The sequence below is a fragment of the Cyprinodon tularosa genome, unplaced genomic scaffold (assembly GCF_016077235.1).
Source record: "Cyprinodon tularosa strain WSP-4 unplaced genomic scaffold, ASM1607723v1 ctg399, whole genome shotgun sequence".
Classification (NCBI taxonomy): Eukaryota; Metazoa; Chordata; class Actinopteri; order Cyprinodontiformes; family Cyprinodontidae; genus Cyprinodon; species Cyprinodon tularosa.
In genome coordinates, this window is record NW_024039117.1 from 890,499 (window position 1) to 905,291 (window position 14,793).

Consider the following 14,793-nt stretch of genomic DNA (forward strand, 5'->3'; position numbering starts at 1 on the left):
AGCTGAGGCTCTTCCACGTCAAGTTTCATTGGCTGCAGTTTGCCGTATCTTCAAGCACATGTGATATTACTTTTCCTTCTCCATCAGCTCGTGGAGAAGCCTGTGTGGAGATAAATAGTGGCATTTGGAAGCCGTGTGTGGGTGTGTTTGCCCAGGTTCGTGTCTGCAGATGATGATGCCTGTTTTTTTTTTTGCTTTTTGGAAATGCAGCGTTCTGGTCGGACGGACTCTGCTTCTCTCATGTAAGGAAAACCTGCACACCTGCAGGCATCATGCTTGTTTTTGGTCATAGCTGTGGTCACTGAACACCCATTAAAGGCTGTTTCAAGGACAAATGAAGGTTGAATCTTTAATGCGCTGTTATTAGTATCAATGATGAAATGCATCCAGAGTTCAGCCGCAGCCTTTCAGGCATCGATCTGCCTCAGCTGACTTAGAAAACACAGATTAGACACGGAGGGCAGGGAGACTGAACACCTTGTTTATTGAATGTTAACAGCAGACAGAGATTGCTGTGACCTCTCATGATTATTGTTTACATTCTGTACCAAACTTTATAATATTAACCAAAAGTAAACTGAATGGGTTATAACTAGGGAGCTGAAACCTTCGGCATTTATTGGTATTCAGACTTCTTTCTGCCATAAAGCGGCGCTCTGGGTCCCATGATGGATCCGCCCCCTGAGGTAACGGAGGAGAGTCTTTAGAAGAACATCCATCTGCAACAAGAGAAAAATAATTTCCTATTTTTCAGATTAAGATAGCAGTTGGCTCCAAAGTAATGCAGCTAAGGCACAGCTGAAAGCAGGACAATGATCGCTGGTCAACGGTGACTCTGGAGGAGCTGCAGAGATCTGTTAGTCATTCATCTGGTCTTTAATCAAAGTAAACCATTAATGAAAGAAACCATGAGGGCATATGTTGAGTTTGTAGCAATGCATGTAGAGAAACAGGAGAGAAAATATGCTCAGGTCAGATGAGACAAAAGGTTCATTTTGGGGTAACTGAGTGGTGAGGAGGAAGGCAGAGTGAAGCACTTTGGTTTCCTCTGCTTGAAAGAGTCCTTTTATATAACAATGAGAGGCGGACAGTTTGAACTAGGGCTGCAACTAATGATTATTCTACAAATCGATTAATCTGTCGATTATTTTTTCAATGAATTGATAAATAATCACAGAGTAAAAGGTTCCTTAAAGAAGCTTTGTGATGCCACTTAGCTTATGATTCAGGTCCAAACTGAATCAGACGGGTTTGAAGGTGAACTTTTTATAAATAATCCAACATGTTCCAATATATCTATATCTGTCTAAACAGAAAAATAACCATAACAAATAGTTTATAATGTATGATCCCTGTGAAATAAAATGCATTAAATTCATCAGACAAAAATGAATAAACTAAAAGTTCTGCATGACTTGGTTTATTTTATACTGATTAGCATATCATTTTAGTTTATCAGCAATTGTATATATATTTAGGATTATTTTACATCTATAATCTACTTTAATTATTTTCTATGAAAGCTTAGAAAAACAAATCAAATCCTACAGATGTTTTCTGCAGGTCTCATGCAGGCATTTCAGGTCGGTGTTTTCATTCTTTGGTGGATTGATGATTTTTCATCCCACTGAAGGAGTTTCCCATTTTTCAGGTGATCTGAAGGTGGGACTGTCTCCAGAAAATGGGGTCCAGTTTGGTCCACAGTGGGAGTCCTGGTCCTGCAGGTGAACTGCTTTATTACCTGCCCTTCCTAAAACGTGTCTGTGAGGAGCTCATGCTGTATTATTCTGCTTGATCTTTAGTTAATTGTTGCTCTGTTCAGGGGCGTTGTGTTAGGGGGAAATGTTAGGAAGATTCTAAGCCCTTGATTGAGGTGGGGCTTAACCTCTTACACCCTAAGGGGGTATAAATAAATTTCTGCCTGACAAAAACACACAAAAGTAAATAACTTATAGCCTCAAAGCTATTAGATTTAAGAAGAAACTTTTGGTACGTCTGTAAAGGTAAGATGTCATAGAATGGTTTTCTGGTGTCAGCACCATTGTAGCTTTGACCCTGCCTGAAATATTAGGGACAAAATACAAAATATTTTGCATTTTTTGAACCTCGCCAAAATTTTCTTTGAAATAAACATTGCAAAACACTACAAAAATATTATTTATAGCACAAAAAAGTAGTACAGACTTTCAAATCTAAATGTTGTGTAAATATATACCAAATTTGGACTCAATCAGATGAATCATATTTATTTTAGAATGGTATTAGTGAGAAATTTCTTAGGCAGAGGGGCCATTTTGGCACATTTATCCATAAATGTCACCAAACTGTGCCAAATGTGTTTTTTACATCAATACTGGGGGTTTGGTAAAATTACGAGGTCACGTAGCAGCTGGACCCACCGGTGGGTCCGTAGGGTTCAAGGGGCTAAAAGAAGAAGGAAAATATATTTCCCAATAGATATTTCATATATAAAAAGAAAATCAGCAGTAAGATAAATAATTTTTGAGTTTTCCCTCATTTTTCAGCAGTAAACAGTGAAAGAAAGCATGAATAAATTAACCATCCAAGTTTTTTATCCACCAGTTTATGTAATTTAAAGTTAATGTCTATTTAACTTGTTCTGATAATTTTCCCTATTAGAAATTTTAAAATAAAAATTACATTGGAAATATAAATGATGCTCTTCAGTGCATCTTGATAGCAGTTTTAAAGCTTGCATACATTTTTTTTTAGAGGGGCCCGATATCAATGTCTCTCATGGGGCCCTAAATTCCTGGCGGCGCCCCTGTTGTTTAATGACTAAACCTGACCTTACGTCATTTCCGGCTGCTCTGGCCCTTTAAGGAAACACTGTGAACCAAACAGGGAGCTTTAAAATAAAACTGCACCAAACGAGCAAATTATGCTGCAATAATGAACATGTCTCACATTATAAACATGTTGGTCAACAGTAGAAGATAAATATACGTTTTATCAAACCAACAACACGCGCAGCTGTAGTTTTATTTTGAAAGTTTCCCGGAAGTAGCGGGTGTAACTCGGGCCGCTTTGATCTCCGCTCCGGCTCGCGCCGCTCTGCGCTTCAGTCAGAACCAGCGACAGCAGCAGCAGGAGCAGAAGGAGCAGCAGGAGCTGAGGCTTTAGCGGAGCTCCTCTCCGCGCGATGACCGACCCTCTCCTCCGGACCTCCCTCCTCCCAGAAGCGCCTCCTCCTCTCCGGGTTTTCCAGGACTAGCGGCAGCCTCCGGTCGCTGCCCGCCGCTGAGCGCGGAGCTGCTGCCCGGGAGGAAAGTTCCCCCAGCGGGATGGTGGAAGTTATGCCCTCAGCCTGCAGCGTCCGGGATGCTGCCTGAGGAGCTGGATGCTGCTGGAGCAGATCGGTCCCGGTAGCCTGGAGCCTTTCGGACTGTTTGTGGACAGTGAGGAGCAGCAGGAGCAGCAGGAGCAGCAGGAGCAGCCTGCTCCTCCTATGAAGGATGGAGAGCAGCCGGATTCTGCTTCCCCTGCTCATTTTCTTTGCTGTGGAAACTTTGTCTTCTGGTGAGTCTGCAGTCAGCTGCTCCGCTCTGACCCTATCAGCGAGGCAGCAGATGTGGGTCGGAGGGTCAGCTGGTGACCTCACGCCTCCAACATCTAGATCCAGCAGAGCTACAGGAGCCCTGCTGCTCAGGAGATGGACCTCCTTCCTCGGTGCTAGGAAGGTTTGATTGTGTGGCCGGATTGGGTTTGTCCCCCAGTTCCTGGGGGTCAGTGGCCCCTGGTGGCCTGGATCTATCCTCTATTGTTGTTTAGGGCTTTAAAAGAGTCTGTAATTAAAGGGCAGCACTGATGATGATGATGATGATGATGAAGCTTCAACTGGTTCTGCTAAAATGTTTGAATCACAAACATCCAAACTCTGCTTGTTTGGTTCATCAGATGTTTGTAAGTTATGATCTAATTTAGGACTGAAACATTTTATCTATTAATCATGATGCTGCTATAGGCTTAGACTGCTGGAGGACATAGGGACCCCTTTTTCATCATTCTGCTTCATTCTATCTCTATTCTCCTATTCTGCAGAATCTGTTAGTTCAATCTCTAACGTTCTGCTCTCTCTGCTTTTCCTCATAGTAGCTTCATCTGGTCTGTTCCTGTTTGGCTGTGACTCCATCCTGGAGAGAAATATCAGCTGTGCTGCTGCCATCAACACCTTTGTTTCTAGATGTTGGAGCTTGGCCTGTTTTCCAGTGTAGTCCTGTTTCTCTGACTGTGACTAACTGGATGTGCTCTCTTCATCCTCTGACATGGGAGCTGGCTCGGAGCTCGTCTGCCTGGCTGTGTGTTTCCTGGACGGGGCCGCCTGTGGAGCTGGTTGACAGTTGCCTTTTGTATCTATGCTTCTTTTTCTATGTCTGCTTCTGTCTCCTTGAACCCCAGTGGGCCTCAGCAGATGGCCGCTCACACTGAGCCTGGTTCTGCTGGAGGTTTCTTCCTGTTCAAAGGGAGTTTTTCTTCTCCACTGTCGCTACAAGCATGCTTAGTGTCAGGGATTGCTGAAGAGTCAATGAGTCGATGCAATCAGCTGGTTTTCCTTAGATAGAAAACTTTGAATCAATCTGACTGGATGATCTGGTGAACTGGAAAGTGATCTGAGATGACATGATGTGAATTGGCGCTATAGAAATAAACTGAATAGAATTATTGAAATAATCGTCAACTAATTTAGTAATTGATTCATTATTAACTATAGAGATTGTAAAACCTGCCTTTAGCTGACGGAGCGACACACTTAGAGCAGGAATTATACCAGGATTGTAAAAAGATTTTGCTTTTAAGTTAGAAAAACCCTTTTTTGTCTTTCAATCTGCTCCTCAAGCAGAAACGTTTTAGTTTCACCTTTTTTCATTTCTTATTAAATCTTCTTTAAAGAATCTCTGGCTGTCTGAATATTAATCGAAAAAATAATTAACAGATTGATCGATTTGCAAGACGATTGTTAGTTGCACCCCTAGTTTAATATTTTTTAAACACCAATTTAATATAATTGTAGAAAATGAAACCAGAAGTTTTGATCCTGAATAGAAAGTTCAGTAGCTCAGGCTCTGAGTTGACCTTTGCCCCCCCTGTGGATGTAGATGGTGAGGTCATAGATGTGTGTCTGAGCTGGGGACGTCCCAGTCAACCGCTGATGCAGCTGAAGGAGCGTGGCGGAGGAAGTGACGCTGCGGCGCTGCGGCTGTAAGATGGACTCAGCATCTATAAAACGCTGCTGCTCTGGAGAACTATAAAGCTCCTCATCTTCAGCCTCAGAACGCTCGCTCTGACATCACAGACTCGCCCGCTCTGCTTTCTGAGGATGGCAGCGTCTCCAGCCTTCCTGCTCATCTTCAGCCTCAGAACGCTCGCTCTGACATCACAGACTCGCCCGCTCTGCTTTCTGAGGATGGCAGCGTCTCCAGCCTTCCTGCTCATCTTCAGCCTCAGAACGCTCGCTCTGACATCACAGACTCGCCCGCTCTGCTTTCTGAGGATGGCAGCGTCTCCAGCCTTCCTGCTCATCTTCAGCCTCAGAACGCTCGCTCTGACATCACAGACTCGCCCGCTCTGCTTTCTGAGGATGGCAGCGTCTCCAGCCTTCCTGCTCATCTTCAGCCTCAGAACGCTCGCTCTGACATCACAGACTTGCCCGCTCTGCTTTCTGAGGATGGCAGCGTCTCCAGCCTTCCTGCTCATCTTCAGCCTCAGAACGCTCGCTCTGACATCACAGACTCGCCCGCTCTGCTTTCTGAGGATGGCAGCGTCTCCAGCCTTCCTGCTCATCTTCAGCCTCAGAACGCTCGCTCTGACATCACAGACTCGCCCGCTCTGCTTTCTGAGGATGGCAGCGTCTCCAGCCTTCCTGCTCATCTTCAGCCTCAGAACGCTCGCTCTGACATCACAGACTCGCCCGCTCTGCTTTCTGAGGATGGCAGCGTCTCCAGCCTTCCTGCTCATCTTCAGCCTCAGAACGCTCGCTCTGACATCACAGACTCGCCCGCTCTGCTTTCTGAGGATGGCAGCGTCTCCAGCCTTCCTGCTCATCTTCAGCCTCAGAACGCTCGCTCTGACATCACAGACTCGCCCGCTCTGCTTTCTGAGGATGGCAGCGTCTCCAGCCTTCCTGCTCATCTTCAGCCTCAGAACGCTCGCTCTGACATCACAGACTCGCCCGCTCTGCTTTCTGAGGATGGCAGCGTCTCCAGCCTTCCTCCTCATCTTCAGCCTCAGAACGCTCGCTCTGACATCACAGACTCGCCCGCTCTGCTTTCTGAGGATGGCAGCGTCTCCAGCCTTCCTGCTCATCTTCAGCCTCAGAACGCTCGCTCTGACATCACAGACTCGCCCGCTCTGCTTTCTGAGGATGGCAGCGTCTCCAGCCTTCCTGCTCATCTTCAGCCTCAGAACGCTCGCTCTGACATCACAGACTCGCCCGCTCTGCTTTCTGAGGATGGCAGCGTCTCCAGCCTTCCTGCTCATCTTCAGCCTCAGAACGCTCGCTCTGACATCACAGACTCGCCCGCTCTGCTTTCTGAGGATGGCAGCGTCTCCAGCCTTCCTGCTCATCTTCAGCCTCAGAACGCTCGCTCTGACATCACAGACTCGCCCGCTCTGCTTTCTGAGGATGGCAGCGTCTCCAGCCTTCCTGCTCATCTTCAGCCTCAGAAAGCTCGCTCTGACATCACAGACTCGCCCGCTCTGCTTTCTGAGGATGGCAGCGTCTCCAGCCTTCCTCCTCATCTTCAGCCTCAGAAAGCTCGCTCTGACATCACAGACTTGCCCGCTCTGCTTTCTGAGGATGGCAGCGTCTCCAGCCTTCCTGCTCATCTTCAGCCTCAGAACGCTCGCTCTGACATCACAGACTTGCCCGCTCTGCTTTCTGAGGATGGCAGCGTCTCCAGCCTTCCTGCTCATCTTCAGCCTCAGAACGCTCGCTCTGACATCACAGACTCGCCCGCTCTGCTTTCTGAGGATGGCAGCGTCTCCAGCCTTCCTCCTCATCTTCAGCCTCAGAACGCTCGCTCTGACATCACAGACTCGCCCGCTCTGCTTTCTGAGGATGGCAGCGTCTCCAGCCTTCGTCCTCATCTTCAGCCTCAGAAAGCTCGCTCTGACATCACAGACTTGCCCGCTCTGCTTTCTGAGGATGGCAGCGTCTCCAGCCTTCCTGCTCATCTTCAGCCTCAGAACGCTCGCTCTGACATCACAGACTTGCCCGCTCTGCTTTCTGAGGATGGCAGCGTCTCCAGCCTTCCTGCTCATCTTCAGCCTCAGAACGCTCGCTCTGACATCACAGACTTGCCCGCTCTGCTTTCTGAGGATGGCAGCGTCTCCAGCCTTCCTGCTCATCTTCTGCTTCCTGTTTATATCTGATGGAGCCGTTCCTGTGGCTCCTGCTTCAGCGCTGCGCTCATTAGGCCGTTTGCTCAGAGGTGACGCCGCTGTCCGGCCCCCGGCTTCATGCCCTGCTCTCAGTGGAGGGCCGCGCTGATGTGGCGTGGATCAGAACCAGACCAAACCGCGGCACCCCCGCTGTAATTAGGGTCTGAGTCTACAGCCCCATTTCCTTCAGCGCTGCGGGGCAGACTGAACCATTACCACGTCTGGATGGGACTCAATGCAGGCGGACCGCTGCTTCTAGGGGAGCAGGGATCACATCAGAGCAGAAACATTTTAGTTTTACTGACATGTCCTGGCAGAAATAAAGTTCTACATTAAATTCTATTCATTTTATTTCTATACCTCTAATTCACATCACGTCATCTCAGATCACTTTCCAGTTCACCAGATCATCCAGTCAGATTGATTCAAAGTTTTCTATCTAAGGAAAACCAGCTGATTGCATCGACTCATTGACTCTTCAGCAATCCCTCGCACTAAGCATGCTTGTAGCGACAGTGGAGCGGAAAAACTCCCTTTGAACAGGAAGAAACCCCCAGCAGATCCTGACAGCGTGCATGTTTAGGATGAAAACGTTTAGAGCTGTTCGTGCTGCAGAACTGACCAGGAATCTTTGGCCTGCATCCAGTCTGGTTCCACACTACCCAGTTTGACCCTTCCCTTCAAGCAGAGCAGCCGCTGCAGTGGCGCCTCCAGGAATGTTTCATAGGGGGCAGATCAGGCCACTGAATCTACAAGCCACTATTTCAGGTTTTGAATCTTCTACTGTGGTAAACCTGCCTCAGATCTTGGTTTATTGGGGGATTTTTAATGTTTCGTCTCTGGCTGAATGCAGAATGGGATGAAATGCTAAACTGATGCTGCTACAGTTTACACTGGTGAGTGAGTTGGCCAGTGGGGTGGTCAGGGCATTGCACAGGGGGCCGTGGCCACCCCTGGCCATCCCCTGGTGGCATCCCTGAGCAGATGGACTCAGATCTGGTTATATTCCCCCTGAAACTATGAGGCCGAGCAGCACTCTGGTTGCTCTGGTTCTATGCAGAGGAACTGGAACCAGGAGGTCAGAGTCAGAGTGAGGAATGAAACACCTTCATCATCATCATCATCCTTCTCCTCATGGCCGTCTGTTTGAAGCTTGGCTCTAGATGTTCTCAGTGGCTAAATTTAGAAATGTGAAAACATGAGGTTAGATCTGCTCTGTGAGCGGCCCACTGATTACTTACTGCTTTAAAAATAGCGCCTCCGTTTCCCAAATATCCACCCAGCAGCTGCCTGACGATCTGCAGCCATGTTTGTCTGGGTTGGAAGGAAACAACGGTTGTTGGCTGTGAGCCGGGTCTCTGTGAACCTGGAGGAGCTTCCTGCGCTTCAGGTCTGCAGCACCATCTCTGATGACATCAGTACCTTGCATTCGCTGTTAAATCTGATGTTTGCTGGATGTTCTCTCGTCTTTCATCCCTCCAGGCCTCGGCTTTTTGCTTTGCACTGCAAAAAAAATAGAAATAATTAAAAATATCTTAAATTAAGGCATTTATCCCTATTTTGAGCACGTAAATAAGATGATTGCCAATGGAATGAGGATTTTTACTCTTACATTAATTAGATTAGACAATTTAAGTTTTTTCTGTTATTTTAAATGTAAATTGTCTTGTTTATTTGGCAAAATATCTCACTTAACTCCTCAATTCAAGAAAAAAGCACTTATTTTAAGAAAAATTACTTATTTATATTTCCATTTTTGCAGTGTGAGCCAAAGCAGCTCTGGTTTTCCTCTTGTGTTTGATAACAAACATGCGATTGAAGAACATCTGGTGGTTCTGCTCCGACTGCCTGCTTCTGCTCTGCTGTTCCAAGGTGTCGTCTGATTGGTCGCTTTTAAATCCGGCAGAAGGCTTAGAGGCTGCAGATGATCAGCTTTAAACTGATCCAAGCGTTCAGCTCCTGAATCCTACAGAACTTCAAACACCTTCGGTCACAAACGTTTGACTTTTGTCACCTCAGATAAAGCTGGTCTGATCCTGGGTTTTATTTTTCTTCGACCTACAGCGGTTCTCACTCTGGTTCTTCTGCTCCTCCTTTCTCAGCAGAGTTGGAAGCAGGGGCAGATTTAGGAAATTTGGGGCCCTAGGCAAAGACAGAAGGGGGGCCCTCTGAACTGAGAAGACAACACATAGAACAGCCCCATTCTCCAGATAGAGAAATGTTAATAGAATAGACATCCATTATCTGTTCTAGGTTGTGTCCCTCTCTTCTTGTCCCTTTTCTTCTTGTTTTCCTCTCTATGTTTTGTACTCAGCTGACTTTTCATGCTGTCTCTAAAGGAATGAAAGATTTTTTCCAAGCACTAAGCTCACTTAGCTGATTGCTCCTTCCTGTGTTTCCAAAAAGGCCAAAGTAAATAACCCAGTCCTTCTTTTCACTGTAGACAAGCCATGATCTGCTTATCTGTTCTCCATTTTTCATTTGGATGAAATAATAGCTGCATGAATCATGACAGCAGACAAGATAGAGGAGAGCAGGAGGCGGGGTTACCAATCTACTCGCTCTGGAGAGCAGAGTTCTCTGCTTTTAGATGTTGTCTCCAAAGTCTCCAGTAGCAGAAAAAAGTCTCTAGATTTGGCGCTAGGAGCTTTTTAGAAATCAAAGTGCTAGAGGGGTCTGAAAAGTGGCTAAATATAGCGACTAAAGCGCTAAGTTGGCAACACTGCTCTTTGCATGGTTTGTTTTCAAATGGTTTGCTGCTGTCTGTTTGGACCTTTCTGAACATGTGCAGCAGATGGACTGATCCAATATGGTGGACCCTGAAGGGGGGGGCTGAGACACACTTAATATTATCAGCGTTCTGATGGCATTTTAGCCAAAGGATTTTAGTCAGAAACATAATTAATGTGCACAAATAAGGAATAGTTGTATTAACCATACATGGTTTTATATGGGGCCCCCAGGAACTTGGGGCCCTAGGCAGCTGCCTAGTATTGCCTAATTGTAACCCCCCCCCCCCCCCAGTTGGAGACCAAGGTCCTTCTGCTCTGAAGCTCTTAGGAAACGTGTGAGAAGTTTTGAAGGTTTGCTCAGACTGCGGTGCTGAAAGAACAGCGCCATGTTGGAGCTGATGCAGAACGCTGATGAAGACTGATGATCACCTTCATCATGTTCCCCTGCACACTCTAACCTCCTCATCATCACTGGCCTTTTGTATGGATTCAGCAGTGAAATCTGACTGTATTTGTGCTCAGACTGTTTCACACGTGTTTGAAATAAAATACATGAGGCAAGCTGGAGAAGTGGAAGCTACATGGAAACAGGTTTAAAGGACTTTATAATTCATGAGGGGGGGGGCAGGATGGCCCAGATGTTCCTCCAGACGGTTCATCATCACAGGTGTTACTGAAACACAATTAAAGGTCTTTACCACCTTTTAAGAGCTCAGCATTGGATCCTGATTGGTTAGAATAATACAGCCTGATAAAACCTTCATCACTGTTCAGATGATTGGATGTTCAATGAGTCGTAATTGATTTATCAATCAATCCACTTAGTGATGGTTGAATTAAATTAAAACCCCTCAATTAGACACAGACATGTTTTCTAAAAATGCTGTAAATGAGTAATAACTGCTGTAAAATCAAACTTTAATCCTCACTCAGGAAGAAGAGTGGAGGGTCTGTGGATGGACGGTTTTAAACTGCAGGTTCTTTCAGAAAACGTCACATTTTAGATCTAAAAGCTGAATTTAATCATTATTTGACTGTTAAATTGATGATTGATTCAATAATCAGCTGATCTCATTTAATCTGGTCCTCTCAGGGATTAATTCAGTATTTGTCCGACCGTAGCCTCTCTAAAGCCTGCTGCAGCCGGTCGGCAACAATCTAAAAGAAATGAAGTGATGCAGAGGATTATGGCGAATAGCTCTGTGATGTCATCAGCTGGAGGATGACATCACAGTAGGCTTCATACCCTGGAAATGGACGCAGGATGATAGCTACCAAATGAGATGGTAGGAGTCCTGGGTAAACTGAACGATGAACGATATGACCACATTTGTCTGCCTCCATTGTATTCTGGGATAGTTTGGGGGTGCTGGACTTCTCCATTATTAAGCTCCTCCCCCACCATCCTAGGTCTATACAAACCTGCTAACATTAACAGCTAGAGAGAGTATTATGATCTCACTCTTCCTCCCAGCATTAAAAACAGTCCTGGTTTTGTTCCGGGTGTCACTCCCCGATCCGTACCCAAGCATGATCGCTACAGGAAGCACTATCCGTACTGGATCAAGATCCGTAGCATCAGCTCATTTATGTGCAAGCATAAATAGATATAAATATTTAACCAGGGTGTCATAACACCCAGAATGTCATTTTGCTAATAAAAGTATAATAAAAGTATTTATTTCTGTTGTTAAATCGTTAACGAATGCTAAAACACATCCTTAAAACATTTGTGTATTTTTTCTTTGACAATTTGATGTTTGTTTGTTTTTACATCTTTTCCATTAAACTGCTTCTCTGTCGTCATCATGGGACATGCTCAGAACGGTCGGCTAAATATGGTTAAACCATGTTTATCTGTATTTTAGTTGGTTCTTTCTCTAGATCATGCACTATATAGCATAATGTTAACACGAAAGGAAAACATAAAACTCAAAAAGACTCCAAAAGAATCCAAAGCTGATAAAGTTAGCTCCTGGAAGTAGCGTAGGATCCCATTTCTGTCACAGATCAGGAAGAGAGTGATTTAAATGAATTTATTTTCAGTGATTTAAATGAATGTATATTCTGTACTGGAAACATGATTCCAGTCTGGATCATGATTCCAGTACAGATCCTGATTCCAGTCTGGATCATGATTCCAGTCAGGATCATGATTCCAGTCTGGATCATGATTCCAGTCTGGATCATGATCATGATTCCAGTCTGGATCATGATTCCAGTCTGGATCATGATCATGATTCCAGTCTGGATCATGATTCCAGTCTGGATCATGATCATGATTCCAGTCTGGATCATGATTCCAGTCTGGATCATGATTCCAGTATGGATCGTATGGATCATGATCCAGACTGGAATCATGATCCATACTGGAATCATGATCATGATCCAGACTGGAATCATGATCCATACTGGAATCATGATCCAGACTGGAATCATGATCATGATTCCAGTATGGATCATGATTCCAGTCTGGATCATGATCATGATTCCAGTCTGGATCATGATTCCAGTCTGGATCATGATTCCAGTATGGATCATGATCCAGACTGGAATCATGATCCATACTGGAATCATGATCATGATTCCAGTCTGGATCATGATTCCAGTATGGATCGTGATTCCAGTATGGATCATGATTCCAGTACGGATCATGATCATGATTCCAGTACGGATCATGATCATGATTCCAGTATGAATCATGATTCCAGTATGGATCATGATTCCAGTACGGATCAGGTAGTGGCACCTGGTACCAAGTTAGAGAAGTCGTTACTGTGACATCCTCCAGTGTTTCCAGAATAAATAAAAATGTTACAGAGCTTCACTTTTCTGTAAAATGTAGCAACATTTGAGTGTTTTTTGTTAAGACTTTGGCTTTCCTGGATCTAACTAGCAGATCCCTCCTGCTGAGGCTCCCTGCTCTGGTCCTCTGGCCGGTTGGGCTCCGTGTTATTCCGACACCTGACACTGGTTCTGCTTCTGGTCCTTTTTCTGGTTCTGGTTCTGGTCCTGTTTCTGGTCCTGGTTCTGGTCCAGTTTCTGGTCCTGTTTCTGGTCCTGGTTCTGGTCCTGGTTCTGGTTCTGGTCCTGGTTGGTTCTGGTCCTGGTTCTGGTCCTGGTCCTTGTCCTGCGTGGTCCTGGTTCTGGTCCTGCGTGGTCCTGGTCCTGGTCCTGCGTGGTCCTGGTCCTGATCCTTGTCCTGCGTGGTCCTGGTCCTGGTCCTGCGTGGTCCTGGTCCTGGTCCTGGTCCTGCGTGGTCCTGGTTCTGGTCCTGGTTCTGGTCCTGGTCCTGCGTGGTCCTGGTCCTGCGTGGTCCTGGTCCTGGTCCTGGTCCTGGTCCTAGTCCTGGTCCTGGTCCAGGTTCTGGCTGGTTCTGACAGCAGCTGTGGGTGGCTGCGTGCAGACCTGATGGGAAGGCGATTGTTCCTGGTTTGCTGTTTAAACACAGGGAGCGACTGGAGGCTCTTTGGAAGCCATGTTTATCTGCGCTCTCTGTGGCGTCTCAGCGTGACGCCTGATCGCCGATTAGCTAATTACAGCTGCTGTACTCCTTGTCATTGTGCTGATTGGATCGGATCTTCCTGCCCATTAAATTCATCTGATTGATAAGTGAGTTAGAGCTCAGCGTTGCAGCTCCTAGAGTCGCCTGAAAGCTCTGCGGTAATTTGATGGACGTCATTTACAGCCAGAGAGGAAAATTAACATCAAGTGGCTCATTTTCAGCTCTCACGATGGAGATCTGAAAACACGATGGATCCCTTTGCCATCTTAACCAACACGTCTCCTCATGAAGAAGTGCTGGTTAAGTCCGTCTCAGTGGGTTATTATAAAATCATCAAATGGGTCTAAAAACAGGGAGTGGATTTTCACGCCGACCATGCTGTCTGTGGCAGGAGTGGTGATTAACAAAATGTCCCTCTCAAAATGGCGCGGGCAGGGCGTTGAAGCGGCCAGCAGTGAATCTCCGCCCTCGCTGTGCGGTCATAGTTTAGTGGCTTTACAGTGAAATCGCGTCAAAGCAACCAATCAGGGACTGGTTTTCACGTAGGTTGAAGAAGTGCAGCCGACAGTAGAGGAAATAATGTTGATAAAGATGAAGTCAGGAATGCTCTAAGAGGATTATAGGTGGTTTTTAACAATGACTGTTGAACCAATCACCATTTGATCCTCCCTGACCTCCAGCTCAGACTCCAGCCGCTGCCTCTCCCCAGCGTTAGTGCTCTCTGCCCGGTTAGACATGAGGACATCCCGCCAGTGCGACCATCACCCACTGCAGCTCGTGGACTTGCTGGTGGTTCTCTCCAAACTGGTTGCATCTCTTGGGGAGTAACTGTGGACCCATCTTTGCCAATGCAATTGTTTAGATTTCCACAGCAAACCAAAATCTCTCACCTGATGAAGAAAGTTCCTGTCCGCCATGTTGAGTTGAAATAGAAGGTCAGACTCCACTTATTTGATGAAGCGTTCCACAGTGAGCATGGCGAATATCAACTTCCAGCCTGTGGCCCCTAAAAACCGGTCTGTGGTCCCTAAAAACCAGTCTGTGGTCCCTAACAACCAATCTTCTGTCCCTAGCGACCGGTCTGTGATTGCTAGCAACCGGTCTGTGCTCCCTAACAACTGGTCTGTGGTCCCTAGCAACCGATCTTCTGTCCCT

The 14,793-nt window shown here is 46.1% G+C and overlaps 1 protein-coding gene across 4 annotated transcripts in view; it reads left to right on the forward strand.

Moving 5' to 3' along the window:
- The window catches only part of robo3 (roundabout, axon guidance receptor, homolog 3 (Drosophila)), a 233,956-nt gene that overhangs the window by 139,138 nt on the left and 80,025 nt on the right, over positions 1 to 14,793 (forward strand). Inside the window, exon 1 of one of the 4 annotated variants that reach the window (XM_038297825.1) lies at positions 3,072 to 3,540. The exons of the other annotated variants lie outside the window; for them this stretch is intronic. Coding sequence (XP_038153753.1) covers positions 3,477 to 3,540 — 64 coding nt within the window. The 5' untranslated portion in view covers positions 3,072 to 3,476. Of the gene's footprint in view, positions 1 to 3,071; positions 3,541 to 14,793 lie in introns of those variants that run through there. 4 annotated transcript variants of the gene reach the window in all.